This window comes from Excalfactoria chinensis, chromosome 24, assembly GCF_039878825.1.
Source record: "Excalfactoria chinensis isolate bCotChi1 chromosome 24, bCotChi1.hap2, whole genome shotgun sequence".
Lineage (NCBI taxonomy): Eukaryota > Metazoa > Chordata > Aves > Galliformes > Phasianidae > Excalfactoria > Excalfactoria chinensis.
Window position 1 is genome coordinate 1,311,562 of NC_092848.1, and position 21,379 is coordinate 1,332,940.

General features: G+C 47.7%; 1 protein-coding gene across 1 annotated transcript; it reads right to left on the reverse strand.

The window, feature by feature from the left end:
- Positions 1–19,566: 19,566 nt before the first annotated feature.
- HOXB13 (homeobox B13) lies at positions 19,567–21,101 on the reverse strand. Its single transcript, XM_072356715.1, has 2 exons — positions 20,519–21,101; positions 19,567–19,823 (listed from the first exon to the last, which is right to left on the reverse strand). The coding sequence occupies exons 1-2, from the start codon at positions 21,099–21,101 to the stop codon at positions 19,567–19,569; spliced, it is 840 nt and encodes a 279-aa protein (XP_072212816.1).
- Between the last annotated feature and the right edge of the window lie 278 nt (positions 21,102–21,379).

Consider the following 21,379-nt stretch of genomic DNA (forward strand, 5'->3'; position numbering starts at 1 on the left):
AAAAAACAAACAAACAAACAAACAACGCAACAACAACACAACCAAACATAAAAACCCCAAATCCCAACAGAACTCGGAGGGTTCCTGAGGGTTGGAGACACCGTTTCCAAGATGGCTCGAGCTGAGAGCGAAAAGAGAAAGGGGAAAATTGGTTCTTCTTTAGAACCTCTTTAATCCAACCTCTTCGTTTGTAACCCACATCTCCTTCTGGAATTAAGCCTGAGGGAAAGGAGTGCTGGAAACCTGTTAAAGTTCATGATGGGAGGAGATGGTTTATAGCCGCAACTGGTTCTCTATTCGCGACACACACTCAAAAAATAAAACGGAGAGGATTTTAATAGCTCCTAATGAGCAATTATTTTAGAAAGGGATTTTAAAGAAGGGATTTTAAAGACGTTGGAAATTAGAGCTATAAACCGAAAGTTCATACATATGGAGAGGAGGAGAGGGGAGACTTTTTTCGAAGCCCTCAGAGACCCGGAGGGGTCTTTGCTCCCTTTTCTGCGGTCTCCTTCCTCGATGCTCCCAGGACTGAGCGCAGCACCCGAACTGCAGCAGCTGGGAGCTACAAAGTCGTTTCCCACCCCCCTCACTCCCCTCATTTCAGCGCCTTTCTGCCTCCCTTCTCCTCTTCCAACTTCTTTCCCATTTGCTCTTTCAACAGCCTTTTGTGCAGCAATGGGAAAGGTAGCCAAAAATCCTTTACTAATAAAGAATATCAGTTCTCCTTCGGGGTCTGATCCTGAACTGTGGTCTCACGGGGAGGCAGGAGGACTTTTCCATGTAGACTCGTCCCTGTCCTTTCCCCGATGGACCAAAGTCCAGGCTAGCTTTGCACAGCGGCAGCCCGCGGTGCCTTCAGCCCAGCCAAAGGCAGACAGCGGCCCCGGCCCCTCTCCTTGCACTTGTCCTCAGCCTTCTTCCAGAACCGAGAGCCGTCGGGGAACGGGGGAGGAAGAAAAGGAAGGAGAAATAGGCATAGAACCTCTAAGGGGAAAGTCGAGGATTAAAGTGCAGGAAATCCTGGCTAGAAAGAGTGCTCCCAAGGTGTTGTTTTTTAACAAAAAAAATCGGTGGTTGATCGGAAAAGAGTAACCAAAAAGACCTCGACGAACAACAGTCCTTTGCAACCACACACGAAACAGCCCCAAACCACCTCCTCTGGAGGCTCACTTCCAGCACGCACTACCGAACTGTGCCTTCGGGGTACCCCGCTCCAGTCCGACCCACTGCCGCGTCCCCCACGGCCCTCATGCCTTCAAACAGAACCCTTCCTTGTAAAAGTCACTTTATAGCTCCTGAGCCTTAAAAACTACCAGGTAACAGCTTTTTTACAGCCCGACTCCCAGGATACGGTTTCATTTCTTTCCTTAACCCTCTTTCCATCTCTCTCAGGGTTACATTTCCCAACCGGGAGATCCTTTCGGAATTAGAGAGAATTAAAACATTCAAACCTTGCAATGGGAGCTGGTTCACGACCTGCCCTTAAGCTGCAGGATTTTCAGACTGTCTGGAGTTGAATTCTGATTCCACCCAGAGGCATTTTCGGCAACTGAAACATCCATGAAGGTGAAGAGAGCCCCTTATCCGTCAGCAGAGAGACAGAGAAACTCCATAGATACGTCGGTTTGCTGTTCTTGTTGCTTTTCCTTCTGATTAATGATTGTTTTTTTGGAGCTTGATAGGAAAAAAAAAAAAAAGGTGAAATTAATTGGAAAGATTTATCAGAAATCCAGGCTGGGAAAAAAGAACGAAAGCAAATTCTGCTTCACGTCCATTGGAAGGGGATGGCTGTAAGCACTCCTCTCCTTCTGCCCCTGGCCCTTGTCCGGGGACCTTTGCCTTTGGTTTATGGCTCTCTTTTAAGCAGTGTCTGTGTCTCGCGCCCTTGACAACAGTCTCCTCTCCTCCATTTGCTCTGAAGGTTTGGAACTCATATAGAGAAAATTAAAATAAAAACAAAAATAAATTACTTGTCCATCTCTCTGGTTGTCCCCAGTGCTTGGACATTGTCCTGCCTCTTCATTTGCCAGTTTTTCTTTTGAAGAAGTGTTTTAAAAGGCCCCAAAATCATGAGATGAGTCACAAGAGCAAAGTGAGACCTTGGGTCTCAGCATCAGAGCTCAGTGTCTTTTTCCCTCCGACAGAGCAAAGGAAAGTTGCAGCCCCATCCTGAAGCTATTTAGCTCTCATCCATGGGAGATGGGGGCCTTTTAAGGTCTCTTCTCCACCCCCAGAGCCACTACCCCTCATATATTATTTTTACCAATGTGATGGGATTTCTTTTTTTTCTCCCTTTCTTGGAGGAGGAGGGATTTGTGCAGCCAGATTCTAGGAATTTGGGGAGGGGAGCTGGGGGGGGGGGGGGGGGGGGGGGGAGGGAGAGAGATCCCCCTGTTGGCTTGAGAGATGTTGTTCTTGGGATTAGAGATGTCTGACCTTGAAGGTCACAGGTCACCATCCTCGAATAAGGAGCAGGAGCGCAAGGTTAGGATTGAAACTTGAGGTGTGTCTGTTGGAGATCACAGGGAAAAGCCTTCCAAACAAAGAGGAATGCCTCGGTCAGGGTGAGAAAGGACAAATTCCCCAAGAATTATGAGCTCCTTCCGGACGATTGCATACCTGCAGACCCCCCAAAGGATGCACTGTGGCTGAGAGAGGGGAGAAAGGAGGGAGTAAAAAGGAGAGGGGGGATGGTTGGAGCCAGCAGACCATGTTATTTATTGTTATTTGCATTCTGGGCAGGACCAGAGGCCCTGATGCTGGCAGTTTTATGGAGATAGCAACAGAAAGAACATCCCATCATCACAGCAGCCTGGAGGTGGAGCACTGGAAGAAAGGAGGCTGCACAGAAGTATCTTTGCAGGAAAGGAAGAAAGGAAGAGATTCCCCCAAAGGCAAGGAAGTAACAGAGGCTGCAGGAGGAAATTGCACTTCTAATCTGTGTCTGACATAACTATGACAGCTTCCCACTGTGAGATCCTGAAGAGGTCTGGGGAGCAGGTCCCAGCTGTGTGCCTCAGTTTCCTACACAGAAATAACTATAAAGGAGGCAAAGAGCACCTCAAGTCTTATTTCAGGGTTTCAAGGACTGAACCAAGTAAAGAAACCTCATTTCTCTAATGTGATTATCATCTAAATGGGGAAAGAAACACATTCACTAGCTCAGGGCTGCCTGGCTCATGCCTATGCATCCTGCAGGCAGGAGTCTGTGCTTTCTGCCCCTGGGTACCTATGCATGAGCAGTGCCTCTGCTCTCCAGAGAATAAGGTTGCGTTGCTGGTGTCAGCATGATCATGGCATGGCCCTGTGACAGATCCCCTCAGCTCCTACACTCAGAGTTCAAGTCTATGCTCTAAGGTATGCAGGTGAAATCCACTGTGGCTGAGAGGATTTGAGGATACAGGAAAGTGTCTGAACATCTGGAAACATCAGTCCACTGTGCTGAAGCCTCACAATTTAACCTGACTCCACTCCAGACCCTTCTCTGGTGTCAATATTGCCTAAAGGACCTCGTGGTCTGAACGACCTCACTGTATTTTGGCACATTTTGAAGATGGCAGCCAAGACCTCTTTGTGTCATTCGTGCAAACAAGGCACAGAGAGATGTGCAGGAAAACTGCAGAGGCCAAGGCTAACTGTGATGCTTAAACTAGGTGGTATTTTCCCTCTTGGGAAGGGAAGGATGGGGCCGGGAGCAGTCCCCCACCCCCCACCCATGGAACAGCCCCGAGCAACGCTAGAGGGAGCCCGGGACTCAACTAATTAACGGGCTAAAATTAGTCGAGGGGGAGAAACATTGGAGCCGGGAGGGAAAGTGAGAATGGGGTTAGTTGTATTTTCAAAGGGTTTTCAAGCTGCATTTCTGTCAAGTTACACCAAAAAGCGACACTCATGGCAGCGAGGCAGCACTAGTGTAAAATGCAGCAAGGAAATGGCTCTGTGCTCTGAGTGCAATGGGAGGAGGTCACAGCCCACAAGACTATGGGAGAGGGTCCCAGAGAATGAGATCAGCTCTTGGGTGCTGACTGTATGGCTGCAGAGGGGTCCCCTATTTTAGGGATGCTTGCAGGGAACCACCTTCATGCAGAAGGGTCTGCAGATCCACCCAGGGTTGTCACAGCCTTAGTTTCCCCTTCTGTGTCCTTTTCCACAAGGTACAGAGCTTTGCTGGATGTCCAAAGCCATTCTGAAGGCAATGGGGGTTTTTCTGTATGTTTTCTTTGGTGCAGACCTTACTAGAGCTTCTGTGCGTGGGGGAAGGGGAAAGTAGGCCCCCAACAGGACCCTATGGCATGGTGGATGGGATGGAACCATGTAGGTGATCAACTCAGGCTTGAGTGTTAGCAAAACTGAACCAAAAAGGGAGCTCAGCAGAAGCCAGCCCGTAAAAACTGCCTTTGGGCTCATTTATTATCATTTTAATCTTATTTACATCCCAACTGGTGTCTCTTTGGAGAATAAAACATTGATATTATGTATTTCTCTTGGCAGAAACCAACCAACCTTAGAAAAAAATGAAGTACTCAGTAAAGGAAAAAAAAGGGAATCAAGTTTTATATTGTCTTTTTAATTAACCAATCCAATATTGCCTGAGTATGCAGGAGCAGAGAAACGAGGAAGTAGCAGAGATTATGCTAAAGGTTTGCTGTATCCCATGTCCTAAGTGTAAATAATGTTCCTGTTAATTTAAAACCAAGGCTGACTGTCTTTACGACTTCATTGCACTCACATTAGCTCTACCTTTAGGCAGTGTCATGGGTGCAAATAGATTGGGTTGAAAACTTCCCTAGAGCCACTTTAAAGTGACATCTAATCTTTCCCTTTAGTGGTGTTAATTCAACTTCACAAGAGCGTTTGAAGCACCATTAGGCAGAGAAATGGACCTTCTCTCCTGCTGGTGCCCTTATCCAAATCACAACATTTCCCCCCCAAAATCTGTTTCATATCAGGCCAATTCTCAGTGGCTCCAGAGAGCAGCTGAAGGAGACGTGGGCTTCCTCTTTATGGGAGTTAAATACATAAAGGATTTATGTTTTGCATTTCTTACTGCCTGGTGGAAGTCTTTAAGCATCTTGGGAACCTCCTGGCTCACACAATGCAGTGGGAATGGGGATAGAGAAAGTCTTGGGGATGGAACCATGGAAGAGCTGGGGATGGAGCCATGGAGTCAGAGGATTTCCCATAAACCAGAAGGCCTGCCAGGGCACGGTGGCAGGCTGTTGGGATGAATTTTAACTGAGGAAGAGTGGAAAATGAAGTGCTGGGAAGGAAGCCCCATGAGATTTGTGGTAAGCCACAGGCATGTCCTTAAGTCTGTCCGGCATCCCACTAATGGGCAGAGAGGTTGAACGAAGGCCACAGAGTTACTGGTCACCAGTGGGGATAGAGTTGGACATTAGCTAGAAATGTGTTACAAAAGCTGTATAGCCATCCTTCCAGGATGGGACAGGCCCTCTATCACCTTCTGCCTTGGCCATCTCTTGGTTCTGTCCAGTTTAGCCCCCAGAGGATGGGATGGTCACATGCATTTTTGGTGGAGAAAGGGTTATATTAGAGGACAGCCTGCCCAAGGAGAGGCAAAGCATCCCCGAGATCTGGCAGGTGCAGAAGTTAAGAGCATGGAGGCAAGGACTGCAAGGCTGTGGGATGCAACTTTCTCCTCTCATCCAGGAGGGGGCAATCCGTGGCAGGAACTGAAGTGAAAGGAGCACCGGATAAAGAGTTTTTTCTTCTTTCACTGCTCCTTCCAAGGAAAAGCTCAGATTACTGTGATGGAGGAAGGCTGTAAAATAGAAACACAGATGGAGGAGTTTAAAGGGACTGTGGGTTTGGGGTAGCCCGTTTTTCTTTACATGGTGGCATTAATTCTTACAGACTATCTCTCCCAGTTAAAAAGAAAAAAGAGAGTTAAACTGGATTTTCTTTTGAATCACTTGGAGCTTTATGGTGGCTGATACAATCATCAGCATATCCCACTATTCACTTTCATTAGGCTTGAGTTTAATACATTTTCTTTGGCCTTCCTTCCTTCCAGAGCCCCAGGCAGAAGATGCAGCTGTATGTTGGTTACAACAAGCAGATCCAGACATGCAGCCATTCTCTCAGTCTAACTTGCCTTTGATTTCTGCCTCACACACTTTTATTTATACAATGCATTCTCATATAGCAAACACACTCTTGACTCCTCGACCTCTGGAGATGGGCTGGTGAGCAGCACATGGTCAAAGGTTCGTTCCAAGGTATATCCTGTATCATTGGGTGAGACAGGCCAAATAGCTCAGCCTCCTCTCTGCCTTAGTTTCTCCATCTGAAAATAAGAGTGAGAAGCAATGAAACTGCAAGGTCTGGCAAAATCGCACATTCACAAACCATGAATCAAAAAGATGTGGAAAGGCTTTCAGGGTGCTCCTGAATAAAAAAAGTCACCCAGTGGAGGAGAACTGTTGGACATTTGAGGGGCTTCCCAGCTGCATTATGGGGGGAAGGTTTGGAAAACCTGATGTACGGTGTTGGAACAGGAGAGGGCATCCCACTGGGCCATTTCATCCTGGCGAGGGTGTACAGCCAGGAAATCAGGGAGAGAGAAAGAATATCTGGAAAATAAATAAGCAAGACCGTGTTCTGTCTCTTGCTTACTGTTAACTACACAGAGAAAGAAGGAATGAGGTGGGGGTGGGAGGGGGAGGGAAAGCAACATGAACCACTCAAGTCTGGGAGAAATGGAATGCGGAGCTTTTTGGCACAAACCGGGCAGGAGAAGTTTCCAGAAGAAACAACATGAGTGAGAGGATTATTGCAAAAGGCCAGAGTGTCAAATCTGTGCTGGGAGTTAAAAGGAGCCCATAAAATCCACTCAGCAGAAATGGAGCCAGAGCAAGGTCTGGAGTTAACTCCTTAAAGTCTACAAAGCAGTGATAACCATCAGGAGTGACTTCCTTTCTATGAGGTACAGAGTCTGGGCAAAGTCCCCCTCTCAGCCACCACTCAGAGAGCTATAAAGAGTGAAAAGGCAAATCAAACAGGTTGAGGATCATTTTATGCAATGTAATAAATCCAATGTCCAGATCAGCTCTCTAATTTCAACTCCCTTTTTTCAAAGCCACTTGTCACGATTCTTTCAAAATTAATCATAAAAGTAGAATAAATTTATAACAATATAATCCATACACATCTAGTTTTGCCATCATTGTTACTGAAAATTACTGCACTAAACTATCTGTGTGAAGGCAAACTCCATCATGGACTTTCAATCAGAAAACAAGGAGTATTAATACTCCAGTAGCTTCATGACTTGTTTTCCTTCTGCTTTCTTTGCAGAGTGCCTCTCGTTGTATAGCCCAGTAGCAGAAGATCCATAGGCTGCAGTTCAGCCTTGGCCTGCTCTCGCTGCCCCTCTTGCTTCTGCCCTTTGAATCCCAGCTCTGCTCTCCAAATGTGTGAGATGTGAACTGTTTGAAGGGAATGGGAGGCAAGACCCTATTGCACAAGTCCTGCCCCCCGTGCAGTCTTTGCTCACCTGTACAGATAGATCATGAAAACTGACCTCGGTGATAATGAAATGTTGATGTGAAGCTTACTGATAATTCAGTTCTGTTTGGATCACTGGTGCTTATAAGAACTTGGGGGGGGAGGAGAAGGGAGGACAAGATGGAAGGATATAGCAAAATTCTGCAATGGTTTTGGGTGCTCCCTTCAAATGGCAGGTGCTCAGAAGATCCTGAAAAGCAATTTGCTTTATGTCAACATCTAAACCAGAAAGTAAAGTTAAATGAAGCCAAGTACTATTACTTTCTGCTAGTAGTAACAGAAATGACTGCTATTTAACACACACCAAAGCAAATATCACATCATCATCTCAGGCTGAGCTTAAAGGGGCAATGATGAGATGCACTGGAAAGGAAGAAAGAAGTGTAACACAGGAGTAAAAGCAAACTAATGAAAGTCAGAATGAATTTATGAGGCGCCTTAACGAAACACGTGGATGTGCTAAAGATGAATCCATGGCATTTACACTTTTAAGTCTGTGTTTAGTATGGAACTCATACAATTGGAAAGGTAATAAATTTCATGGCAAATGGACGCGATTGTGTTTGCACAGGCAAAGCCTTTGCCCAAGGAAAGCATGTGTGGTTTGTGATTCAATTAGGCTGCACAACAGTTACAGTTGCACAACTGCTTTGTTCAAAGGCTTGTACTATGTTCTGTCAAAGGTTGCACCCCTTAAATGGTAACATATCTGGATTCAAGTCGAGCAGCTTTGCTCTGCCCAGCAGATGGGTCTTATTCCTTTGATGAGGGAGATCACAGAGACAATTATAAGCAAATCATGTCCGATTCCATACGCGCAGTGACAGAACATACTGAACAAATGTTACTTTTTACTTAATCACCCAGAAAATGCTCAGACAATACACAGCCTCAAAACATGACATGGAACCGCTGAGCAATGTTCAGAGGTTGTTAGCATTTATTAGCCGTCCTACAGGAACACCCGTGCCCAGATGCTGCTCAGAAACCCCACCTCACTGTTAGGCAGACACGAAACTCAACTCCACCCCGGTGTCAGCAGGAATTTACAGCCCTGGCATCGGGGGGAGCCTTCCAAAGGAGCAGAGCGGCTCAGGCAGCGCCCAACGCAGCACTTGAACCCGGGGCTGCAGCACCGCGGAGAGCTCCGCACCCCTCCGGGGGCGGCCGGGGCTGCTGCGTCCCAACTCAGTGCTTCCAACCAAGGAAGGAGGGGAACCCACGGAGGGTTTGACCCTTATTTTCCTTGACAGGAGATGAACAGATAACAGCAGCAATAAAAACCGTTTCACTCAACCTAAGGGTTATTTTGAGGTGCAGAACGTATGGATTTTTAAATTCTTCCTCTACAAGATAAGGTGGTGAAAGACGGGTGAAGCAATGATGATGGATTTGTGCTTTCTAGATGCTGGCCACATTCATCTGCAAATAGGTAGAACGGGGGAGCTCTTGCCTAGGAAGACTGTGCAGGAGGGCTGCAAGCAGCTCTGCTGCCCCATACTGTGTTTAAAGTAGTTTCTTGCAGCCAAGGGCTGAATGATTGCAGTGTCTCGGTTTGCAAGCCAAACACATGCACGAGGGAAATTACAAAAGAAACTGGTTTTACATGGAAAAGAAACGATCTCATTCGTTTTATGTTGTTTTCCAGAGCAATGTTTGTAACTTTCTGCACACTGGGAATTGAGGATGATGCAAAGTGATAACTACAGAGTGATTCCAGATCTGCTTCATTTCTCGTTCTCTATTCTTGCTTTTTCATTGCAAAAAGTGGAGCTGCAGGACCTCTATCTTTTTAATTGCATGTAGCCCATTGGCTCTCTGCAGCTTTCCTGGGTTGTTTAACCTGGACATGGAGAAAATGCTGCAGGGTACTCAGGGATGGGGTATGTGTGCTATGATCCAGCCTTTGGGAAATGGAAGAGCTGGGGAGAAAACACTGTAAAAAGCTGCAGCTGCCTCTCTGTAAGGGGTTTGAACCTGAGAATGTCACTTAGGCAGAATCTGTTGCCTAAAAGCTGTGCTCTTGTTTGGGTCACAGCTCTTTCTTTTTTGGCAGCCAAGCTGGAAGACCTCTCAGGTTTGCCAGAATTCGCATTGATTCTGGCCTGCTGCTATCAGCCAAAAGAGACACCAGGCAGACTGGGGAGGATCTCTTTGCAACTTTGCCTATAAATGACACTGGCTCGTATGCAGTCAAGTTCCATGGAGATCTCTGAGCATTTTACAATGGCTGTAAGAAGCGGAAATAGATGTAGAGATGATGGCAAAGCCAGAAGTATAGCTGAAACCTCTCCAGTACCCAGGGCAGTACCCCAGCCAGTGGGCTCTTGGGACTTCTGAAATACATTAATTCCTTTACAGCAAAAGCTGTAAACCAAATGCAAAACAAATCTTGGGATATATTTTTTGAGATCACTCAGCCTTGGGGTTTGAATTCATGCTGAGAACAGAGAAAACCAACATCTTTTTTTTTCCTGCCTTTGAGGCATCCCAGTCTCTTTCCTTTTAAAACTTAAGGGGAGAAGGGGAACAAACAGACTTGATTTGGGGAAATATTTTTACAAGGAGCTGTTTCAGTCAAAACCTTCAACCATTTTACCAAGGAAATGTTTTAGTTCACCTATTTTACCTCCATGAAATTGTGAGCTATAGCACAGAGGAGGGTGTTAGCAGAGGTTGGATGTGAGCAGATACCAAACTCCCTCTGTGTGTTTCTAGTCCTGCTCTGTACATCTCTTCACAGTGTTTCATGCATTAGTGTAACTCTTAGGCTTAGTGGAATGTGTCTGAATGATGGTTGAGCACAGATGTAGGAAAAGACTGCCAAAAGCACTCCAAGAAAGGATATGGGACTGGCAATGAATAGAGCCACATCAGCAGGAACAGAGCCACGAGCCCTGAAATCTCACTCCAGATTTCACCTCCTCTGTGGACTGATGATAGTGGGGAACTTGGGAGAGGGACAGGAAATGGGGCAGCCAGTGTCCCAACATCAGCATCTCAGCATTAGATTTGGCAGCAAAAACAGACCAAATGGGAAAACAGACGTGAGGCAATGGAGGATGAATCAATAGCCATCTCCACTCATTTACATCGCTGAGGGCTTCGCTTATTGCATGGCTAGTGCCATACAGATGGGTTAGGACTTCTGTGCTTCCCTCATGTCAGTTGTTCAAAGTGCTGCTGAATTCAGATGGGGTTTACAGAAAGGGTAAAACAGAACAAACATAAGAATGGGGTAAAGCGTTCTCACATTTTACCCACTGACAGACTGACAGGGTGTGGAGAAGGGTTTATTAAACACGGTTCTCCCTTTCCCCTCTAAACCAGGACTGTGCATGGCTGTAGGAATGAGCTTTGTCCTTTTTTCATTTGCACTGAGCTGAGTCATTGCGGAGGAAAAGCTCAGAACAAGATGATAAAGCTGAGATTAGAATCTTTTTGATCGCCATCGAAGCAACGCACTCATTTCCATCAGGTTCTTCTACAAACCCCAACCAGGATTCCTAACCCTGGGGGGTCTCCTCAAACCCCTCCTCACCTGCTAATGGAACAGAGGGAAGTGCTGTGCTCAGATCCAGCCCTGCCTGGCCCTGCTGGATAGACAGACATACATATAGACAGACAAAGACCTCTCTGCTCAAGGGCTGGGCTCTTGTTCCCCCTGGAAATGCGATGGGTTGTGCATGAGTGCAGGGTGCACACAAACACCACTGGCCTTGGATCACCTGGGCAGACTGTAGACAGAGCCATAAGGTGCCATAAAACCTAAGGTGTGTGATTTTTGTGTAAACATTTATTTTGATCCTGGTTCTGAAGTCTGCTCAGGAGATTCCATACCTGAGACATCTTGCTGCTGTTTACGAACCTTCCTTGGGAACCATCTTAAGATATGGTGCACTCAGGATAAGGAGAGAGGGAGTTCATGGAAATAGGAACAGAAAAAGGTTTTTATCAGAGATAGCAATGTACATTAACTAAGGATTCCCATAAAAATACCACTGACCTTTCTTTGCTTGCAAAAAACCTGATGTCTGAGAGCTGCAGCACCACTGTTTGCTTCCCTGTTGACATGAAGGCACTTTCTCTTTTAAGTGTCTACAGGGAGGAAGGGGCCAAGGTTGGCAAATACTGCTGTGAAATGCTGGAGATTGGAAATTTCCTCATGCTGGTTGTGGAGAATTATGCTGAGGCCACCTCAGTACTGAATTCTGGTGCTTGATTTCTTGGAGAGAGAAATAGGAACAAAATAACTTTTCCGAGCCGTCTACATAAGAAACACATCTTCAAGTTGAGGTATGGGGTGAGACGGTAGATTCAAGAAGAGAAATGATAGTATTTGGAATTACCTTTAGGACATGGAGAGATGTTAAACAGTGTTTTAAATTCCACTATTTTAAAGTGGAGATGGATGAATCCTCCAAAGGACAGGAACTCACCCCAACCTGCCATGCACCGCAGCAGAGGAATTTTAACAAGAAGCACCTGCCTGTCTCTTCTAACTCAGCTCTGGCCTTTATGGCTTTACACACACTGTTAAATCTCATCAAGCACATCAGTTTACATATTATTTCTAATGATTAAACTCTCTGTGGTTGTTGTGCTGTTTGTTGTTGTTTTGTTTTAACTTATAGGTTAATGCACTGCTATTGAATTTGGGAAATATCCATCAGCCAAAACTCTGTAGGCTGTTTGCATGTCACAGTCTGAACCAATCCCTTGTTTACTCTCAGCATGAACACCGGAGGTTTCATTCGGACAGATATAATGTGAGTGTAAATGATTTTGAATAAATGACTGGTCTGCACATTGGGTTTAATTGACAGTAGTAGAAGCAATAGCCACCAAATGGTCCCAAAGGTGAAACCTGCTCGACTGTGTGTGCCATGGTGGATCAGTACCCAATGGATTGCCATTGTTTTGCCACAATGCCCTTCAAGTTCAGAGGTGAGGAAGTATTTTGTACTAGCAAACATCTTCCTAAGTTAAAAAATGGGCACAAAGGAGGGAGGAAGGGAGGGAGGGAGGGAGGGAGGGAGGGAGGAAGGAAGGAAGGAAGGAAGGAAGGAAGGAAGGAAGGAAGGAAGGAAGGAAGGAAGGAAGGAAGGAAGGAAGGAAGGAAGGAAGGAAGGAAGGAAGGAAGGAAGGAAGGAAGGAAGGAAGGAAGGAAGGAAGGAAGGAAGGAAGGAAGGAAGGAAGGAAGGAAGGAAGGAAGGAAGGAAGGAAGGAAGGAAGGAAGGAAGGAAGGAAGGAAGGAAGGAAGGAAGGAAGGAAGGTCCCAGCTGTGTCAGACTCACAGAGCTCCATGGAGTTAATCTCATTCCTTTGTTCTGTATTTCTGACCATCCCAAAGCACTCGTCTTCTATCAAGAGAAAGTGGCTTGTTGGATAAAGAAAACAAGTTTTGAAGCCATGAGTTCCCACTTCTTTCACAACTGCCTGGCTCAGCCTCATCTTTACAGGCTCACAGGGACCGTTTCTGGGTGCACATATGGAAGAACACACAGAGACATGCTCCTTTAGCTACTGCAGGTCGCTAATCTCTTGTCCATCTGAAAGCCATTGCCTTAAGGGGCCACTGCCTGCACAAGACGGAGGAAAAGAGGATATATGGAAATCAACTCTGGGGAAAAATCTCTGTTACCGTTGGAATAAGCGCTAAATCCATCCCCAGAGGAGCTGCAGCATTGGGTCAGCACCCCATCAACATTGATCAGAGGATATCATGGACTGACAAATAGGAGAAGCCATCACGGGGTTCATTCTGCAGAAAGGCTTTGATTCTTTGCTTGCAAATGTGCACGAAATGATGCTCCCAAATTAAATCTAGTGAGGCTGCTCTAAAGTTAAACCAATAGAAGGGACGGCACAGTTTTCCTGATGAACTCAAGCAGAATGTTGTTTAATATCAGTGTAAGCCCAGGAGCTTAAAGAGAGACCTGTGGGGAGGTGCTGAACTTAGAGCCACTCAGAAAGAAAGGTTCACCCTTGTCCCCTCCAAAGCTAAATGAGATGCACCTATTACAGCTCCTGGCTTTTTGGGTCCAAGTATTTCTTAGTACAGGAAAAATAGTATTGAACATAATTATATATATGCTTATTGCTAGGAAATAAATGCAGGGCTTATATTTACAACTACTTCATTTAAAAAGTGCTTGCTAGGCTCTGTGTGTGGATATGCAGGCACACGACCCAGAGGCTGCTAAAATGAGAGGAGATTTATATCACTTCACCATCTTTGGTTGAGGGGTGGGGAAGGGCAAGATGAAAGCTATGCTAAGAAATTAAATACAACATTTCTCACTAACAGATTTCCTTTTGTGTAGCCTTTTCCTACTGGAATTTTTCAAGCCAGAAGCGCTTTCCTTCTCTGTCTTATCTGCCAACAGGTGAGTGCTGGCTGTTCCAGCAAGCCCGTCTATTTACCACGCTTTGCTCTGATGGTAGCGGCTGCAGGAGGAGATGTCAGAGCCCGCTGTCCCTCAGGGTGCTTGGAAGCTGCCTGGTTTAAGCACTATTAATGTTACTTCAAGAAGCCGTGACTGCAACGGCCCTCTAAAGCGAGACCTGAGTGAAGGAAGCGAAGCCTTCAACCCAGATTCTTCTTTATAATTCAGCTGTTGAGTGTTGCTGAAATGTATTGGTGGAAATGCTGCCCTGCCTCTGCTTCCATCCCGTTCTCCCCCTCCGCACATCGGTGGGAAGCAGATCTGAAGGCTCTGTGTTCCCATAAGCTCTGTATCCGATCCCTTTGTCCGTGCTCGTGTCCGTCTGTCCCTGCCGTTTCCTCACCTCATTCCCTTTCACTTTTGATATTCTCACCCGGTTTTGGGACCGCAGTCCCTGAGTGGAACCCAGCGATGGTTCAAGGGCTGCGTGAAAGCAAACTGAGGTTGGAGGCGAATTTTAGTAAAACAAATGGACCCCTTGGAGCCTCCGATGAAAAGTGCCTGCAAAGGGTCCAGGTGGGATTTGGGTTTCTTCTGGCCACTGCAGCACCCCAAATCCCCTCACTGCCACCGCATTAATGGGCTGACAATGCAGTAGATCCTTTCGTTTGGATGCTTATGTTTCTTTATGAGACTGCAGAGAGACACCACCGAGATTTTCTTCCCCTTCCCTGCCAAAAACAAACCGAACTAAAATGAAACAAAACACCGCAGTCTCAGCATTGCAGCAGCACCGATTTCCACCTACTTTTCTTCATCAGGCGGTGCCTTTCCTTATAGAACAAAAGCAGTCGGACATATCGTCAATGAAAGGAAATGGAAAAATGAAGTGAAAGGGAATGGAATGGGATGGAATGGAACGGGATGGGATGGGATGGAATGGAATGGAATGAAGAAATGAAATGGAATGAAATGAAATGGAATGAAACGAAATGAAACGAAATCAAACGAAAAAAAATCAAATAAAAATAATAAAATAAAATAAAATAAAATAATCGGATAAAATAAAATAAAATAAAATAAAATAAAATAAAATAAAATCTCCCCCAGCTTTGGGAATGAATAATGAAAAAATAAAAACTGAAACCCAGAGAGAGCCCTACAGGTGCTGCAAATCGTTCGGAGGGTCGGTAGAAGCTGACAAGGTGGGCTCAGACGCAGCCAGGGCTCTGCCCACATCAAATTGAGCTTCGGAAGGGTTTTTGCCATCCTCTTCCCGCAGCCGTAGCCGGGTTCGGTGCCCGGTATTCCGTCTGGATCTGGGCTGCTCCCACCCGGTTCCGTCCCCAACCCCAGCCCGGCTTTGTCTCTCTGCTTCTGCCGACCCTCGCAAAGCATCCGGAGGAACGGAGCCGAACCGCAGAGCGGAGCAGCGCTCCAGGAACGGCGGCGGCCCCGACGAAAAGCAGCCAGGCGGTCCCGAGCTCCGTTTCTCCGTTGTATTACAGCAACGACAAAAAGGAATACGCTGAAATAAAGGCGATGCTGCGAAGGGGATGAAAAGTTCCCCCCGTTCTCCGCCGTTCTGTTGCACAGAGTCGGACGGTGGTTCTTAATGCGTCGGTGTCCCAGCCCGAAGAGCGCATTAACATGCAACACACGGAGCGCTTCGGTAGGATTGAGGTGGTTCGGAGCGCTGTTTGAACAACAAGAACAAAAAAAGCCACTCGAAAGCGATGGCTCTGATACATTTCAGCTCGGGAAATTGCGATCTTCCCCTTGGAAGCCGCTCCCTTACGTCGAAGAAAAGTCATCATGAGAAGAGCACATTAGTGGCAGTTTTGGGACGCGTGTTATCCCTGTGGCTCCTTCACACTCCGTGAGATGCATCAATAGGAGCCCGCGTGCAAAGAATAAACCTGTTCCATCACCTTTTCTTCTATTTATTTGTTAATCAGAAGGAGGCTAAGCCATCTAAATGGGAAGGAATAAAGCTGATTCCAGTAGAAAATGGATTCTATCTTGCTTTTCGGTGGAGTGCAGCACTGTAACACCGCACAAAAGGCTTTTCTGTCACACTGCCTCAGGGTAACGAAATGTATCTGATTTTTATTGGGTATAACTAGGATGGAAATGGTTCCTGCTTTGTGAACGGGTCTAAAGCTGCGTACAGCAACACACACACACCCTCGTGGTGTTTGAGACAATAATAGGAGAAAAAAAGAGGATGGTTTAAAAGAAGAGAGAGAGAGAGGAAGAAAAAGCCTCAGAGGTCTCTTTGATATCGTGTTTTATTTTTGGATTCGGATTAGGAAATCAATAGAGTCGGGGCGTAGAAAAGGCACCTTTGATTCAGCTGCTCGGATTTGGATGGGATTCTGCTCTGAGCTGCATAAAGGAGAGAATCAGAGCAGTCTGAGGTCCCCGTTAATGACATCCCGTCACGATGCTGTAAGACCCAAGAATGTTTACAACGTGGGCTCAAGTTCAATGACAAAATGCTTTGAAGAAAAAGGGGGGGTGGAAAAGCCCAGACACTTTGTGCAGTGGGAATGAACTTGAACAAAAGAAAGGAGTCAAAGGCGGGGGGAAAGGGAAGACGACTGGAGGGAAGGACTTGGGAGTGTTTTTCCCCACAATTTCTGCCTTTTGGTTGTTCATAGGTGTATCTGTGGTGCATCTTAATGTAAGTGAGGGGAAAGAAATTAGAAAAGAGGAGAAGGAGAGGAGAGAAGAGGAGAGGAGAGGAGAGGAGAGGAGAGGAGAGGAGAGGAGAGGAGAGGAGAGGAGAGGAGAGGAGAGGAGAGGAGAGGAGAGGAGAGGAGAGGAGAGGAGAGGAGAGGAGAGGAGAGAAGAGAAGAGAAGAGAAGAGAAGAGAAGAGAAGAGAAGAGAAGAGAAGAGAAGAGAAGAGAAGAGAAGAGAAGAGAAGAGAAGAGAAGAGAAGAGAAGAGAAGAGAAGAGAAGAGAAGAGAAGAGAAGAGAAGAGAAGAGAAGAGAAGAGAAGAGAAGAGAAGAGAAGAGAAGAGAAGAGAAGAGAAGAGAAGAGGGCAGTTCGCCTCGGTGTGGGAGCTGTTGGATGAAGGCACATTTCCAACACCCCTTGTTTAAACCCAATCTGAAACCATACTGGACCCCCAATCCTCCCACCTCCCTCTTCAGCCCACCCAGAACCTCCCAGGTCTGCTCTGCCCGGGATGTGGGTCTACTCTTGCCCCAGGTTTGCTGAGTTTCAAGTTCAATGGCAAAGGGAGGGAGCCGGGATCCTTCACCTGGCCCGGTGCCCCCCGGCAGCGACTCCTTCCCGGCGTTTTACGAGGATGTTGGAGCTTTCTCGCCTTTTGCTGAGGCCGCCGTGTAAAGGTTTTACAGCTCTACGCGAGACTTCCCTCCTCCCCTTCCCATCCGCATTTTCCACCTCGGATTCGGGGCCGGAACTGAGGACAGGCACTGGGGGGGGCACGAATCCCCCAATCTCTCCCAGTTTCCCACTTGGGGGGGGAAGGGGGGGGGAGTGGGTCAAGCAGTCCTGACCGGGGTGGGAAGGGGGGGGCGAGGATCTGGTTGTCACCCACTCCACATCGGTGAAAGAGCCCAGCTGTGGGGTGAGGATGGGAAAAAGGAAGATGTCACTAAAAGGGATTAACCCTTAGCGTGTCATAGAAGAGAGCATCCATTTCCAAACCTATAGACCGACCTGGTTTCCTCTTAGGCAAAGCTGCCTCTGCTCTACGGCCTCTGCAGGCACAGAGATGAGGGCTGATGGATTCATTATAATGGGATAAAGGATTTTGAGAGAATTTGAGAGACTTTGAGATTCTCATTCCCCAGAATGTTCAGAAAAGCAGCAAAACATTTCCAGGCATTTTCCTGCACAGAAGAGATGGAGGCTGCAGCTGTGAGGCAGAGATGGGACCCTTTGAGCCACCCTTCCAGCCAGAAACTGCAAAACACGAGCAAGTAAGCAAGCAAACAAAATGGTTCAATATAGAGAGTAATTCATATCAGGATCCAGATGGGGAAGAGCAAAGTTTAACGGATCCCTGCAGTTGCCAGAAGGCAGAGGAGCGTTTCTGCCCTTCCACCACCCATATTACCCATTTTCCCTCTTTTATAGCAATTTATTTTGGCTTCCCACAGCCCCAACGTCCTCCCAAAGGGATTCACTGAGCTCTTCCCCCCTCATTGCGTCATCACTCGCAAAGCTCAGCCCGGAGCCATTGGCTCTCGTGACGTCATGGTGGAGTGACGTCACACCAGGCTCGGAAATACGTGCGGGAAAACGAGCAGAAAAATGAGGGCTCTCTATGCCTGAAATACATTAAAAATGACTTTAAAAAGAAGCAAAATCGCTGCTTGTTTCATGTTGATCATGAGTCAGGGCACGCTGCGGTTCAACGCATTGCATTTACAATAGAAAAGGAAGAAAAAGGAACCAAGGCGGGTGGTGGTAGTGGTAGCTGTCCTGGAGTTTATTCGCCCTTCCGAGGCTGTTTGGGGTTTACAGGAGCTTTCAGCCCAGCGCTGCTGCCCCTAAACAGCACGCAGTGAATGTGGACGTGGTCGGGTTCATGCACCGAACGCTTCCCTTACACCATAAAACACACCTAAAAGAGCAGAGGAGATCGGGTTCCGGTACTCACACCCTATTTATTCTGATGTAAAGGATCACAGAGTTTCTTAATATTCACCAGTCTCATTTTGTATGACGAAGGGTTTATCTGAGCTCATGCTATGAAACATATCACTATAATTCAGTATTATTAGGAGGAGGTGGGTACAGTATTAGTACAAACGAAATCGTGTATGGAATTATACAAATTGCATTTACTCGTATCAAAATATAGTCACGAACATACATGTATTGTATGTATGCATACAAACACGTGCATATATATTTATATCCACACAGCTGGTACCATACTGCATGTGTACATGCATACATCTACACGTTTGGGTATATATATTGACACACAAACACAAAGATTTTAGGTGAGGAAAGGGAAAATAAGGCGCAATCCTAACTGTGCACACCTACGTGCATCTCTGATACATCACAGCAAAGCAGCGGGTGCCTGCAGCAACGTGTGTGCATACGGATGTGCACGCATGCACTGCGCATCCACACAAGCAAGAAATGGGCACGCGTTTCCATACAGCACACCTGGACTGTACGGATTTCCCCCTTTAAATGAGCATTTTGGTGCTCATGCCTGTAATGAAGGAGATGCCGTTTTGCTGTTTTTGCCGTGCAGACCAAATCCGTGTGCAGTTCCACCCCCCCCCCACCCCCGCCCTGCACGCAGACGAGACAGGAGTTGCGTTCGGGGTTAATTAATGCAATTAGGCTTTTCTTTTCCTTCTTTTTTTTTCTTTAAAGCGCTCTGCTGATGCAGTTCGAACAAAAGCAACAGGAGACGGGGAGAACACGGCGAGGTAAGGCAGGAAGAGCGAAATGTACATAGCCCAGGGTGGGAACGTTGCCCCTTCCGAAGCGCGGTGCCCCCATCTGCTGATGGGTTTTACCCCTCGGAACCAGGATGCCCTTCACTGCCCGATGGGGACGGTGCTTCACCCCCTTCCCGGTGCCGTTCAACGTGCCGGAGCCCCGGGGATCCTTTGGGGCTGCGGTGTGGGGTGGCCGCGTCCTCATTGAGCGCTGTTGTTGCTTTTGATTTTGGCGACGACTTTTTTCTCTTTCACCCTCCTGTTCTGGAACCAGATGGTGATCTGTCTCTCCGTAAGGTTGGTGGCGGCCGAGATCTTCCTCCTCTTATCTCGGGTGATGAATTTGCTGCTGGCGTACTCCTTCTCCAGCTCCTTCAGCTGCCCCTTGCTGTACGGGACCCTCTTCTTGCGGCCCCGGCGGAAGGCGCAGCCGTCGGGGGGCAGCGGAGCTGCGGCGTCTGAGAGAGATGGGGCTGAACGGGGCTGGGCTGGGGAGGCACAACGCACCCGGGACCCCCACCTCCTGCAGCAGCACCTTCCCCTCTGCCACCCCAGTCCTTCCCTCCAGTCACCCTGTCTACTTCACTGTATTCCTTAAGGTAATATAAAAGTTATTATTCCTCTCTACATTTATTCATATACGGCTTTCCTCTTTATATACATTCAAATCTTGTTTCTCCCCCCTAATTTTATTCAAAGATTATTCTTTTTTCTTTGCATTTTTTCATATCGTCTTTCTCCTCTAAAGTTGTTTATTTATATAAATAGGTCTCTAAACATATTTTTATATAGTTTTTTTCTTCTCTGAACATATTTATACATTACTTTTCGTCTCTAAGCTTATCTATCATTATTTTCTTGGGGGGAGGGGTCCAGGTAATGACCACCAACACGTTCTCTTTCCCCATTCCCATTCCTGCTCTCGGGTTGTGCCACCAACCGCCTCAATGCCTGAGCTGCAAAGGGCATCGTTCATCTTAATTCTTATCTTTGCAGCCCGGCCACCCACTCGCTCACAAGGAAGAGCTCCTGCTCGACAGAAGTATTTTTTGCCAGTAGGTTATTATAAGCCTTATTTAAGCAAACTACGTTAAGCCTTCCTCCCAACCATCCCTCTCACAGCCCCTCCTCAGCTCCAGCCCAGGGTCTTTACCTGCAAAAGCGGATTTCAGGAGGTAGCCGGCCTGGCTCTGCTCCTTGGGACAGCACATCTGGCCGCTCCAGCTGCCGCCCAGAGCCCAGGGCTGGTGGTAACCGTCCACGGGCAGCAACGCTTCGTGCCTCGGCTCCCCAGGACCGCCCAGCCCCGGCACCACCGACACGTCCAGGTATCCGGCCATCGGCTGGTACGGGGCCCCATAACCGGGATAGAAAGCCAACTCTGCAGGACGGCTCTGGAAGTCCTCGCTGCCAGCGGGGGGGTCCAGGTACTTCTCGGGGGGAAAGGGCCCCTGCGCCGGGCCGGCTTTGAGGGCGCTGCGGGCAACACGGCACGAGTAATAACCCCCGCCAAGGTACCCGTAGGGCAGCGGAGCGGAGGCGGTGGGGCCCGGCGGGCCGGCGGGGCCCGGGGGGGCCGTAAGGCACGGCTTGACCGCTTCCTCCGTCGGGTAACCGGGGTTCATCCCGGGGGGAGACGAAGAGCAGCCGAGGGCCGGGGGGGGCGGCAGGACCCTGCCTTGGCCGCCTGCGAAGCCGCCGGCAGCCACGAGCCCCTCGAGGCCAGGGGGTTGCATGCGGGGCGGCGCGGGGGCCGGGGCATGGGGAGAAGCTGCTCGACTTCAGCCGGGTACTGCCCGAGGGGGGGTCCCCGGATCTATTTAAAAGGCTGAGAGCTGCCGAGAGCTGCCTTGCCCCGCCGGGCTGCCCTGACGCAACGGGTAGGGCCGGCCTCATTGGTTGCTGGGAGGGGGAAAAAAAAAGGGACGGAGAAGGAGGGGGAAAAAAAACCACACCACACAAACCCACAGAAAGAAAAAAAATACACGTATCTCCAGCCCAGCCCTAATAAAGC

What these genes read in the sequence shown, in the direction of transcription:
- HOXB13 (XM_072356715.1), bottom strand. Translation starts at nt 21,101, where the DNA reads ATGCAACCCCCTGGCCTCGAGGGGCTCGTGGCTGCCGGCGGCTTCGCA. An exon ending in CCTGAAATCCGCTTTTGCAG is followed by an intron (nt 19,824 to 20,518) that starts GTAAAGACCCTG and finishes CATCTCTCTCAG; the next exon opens with ACGCCGCAGCTCCGCTGCCC.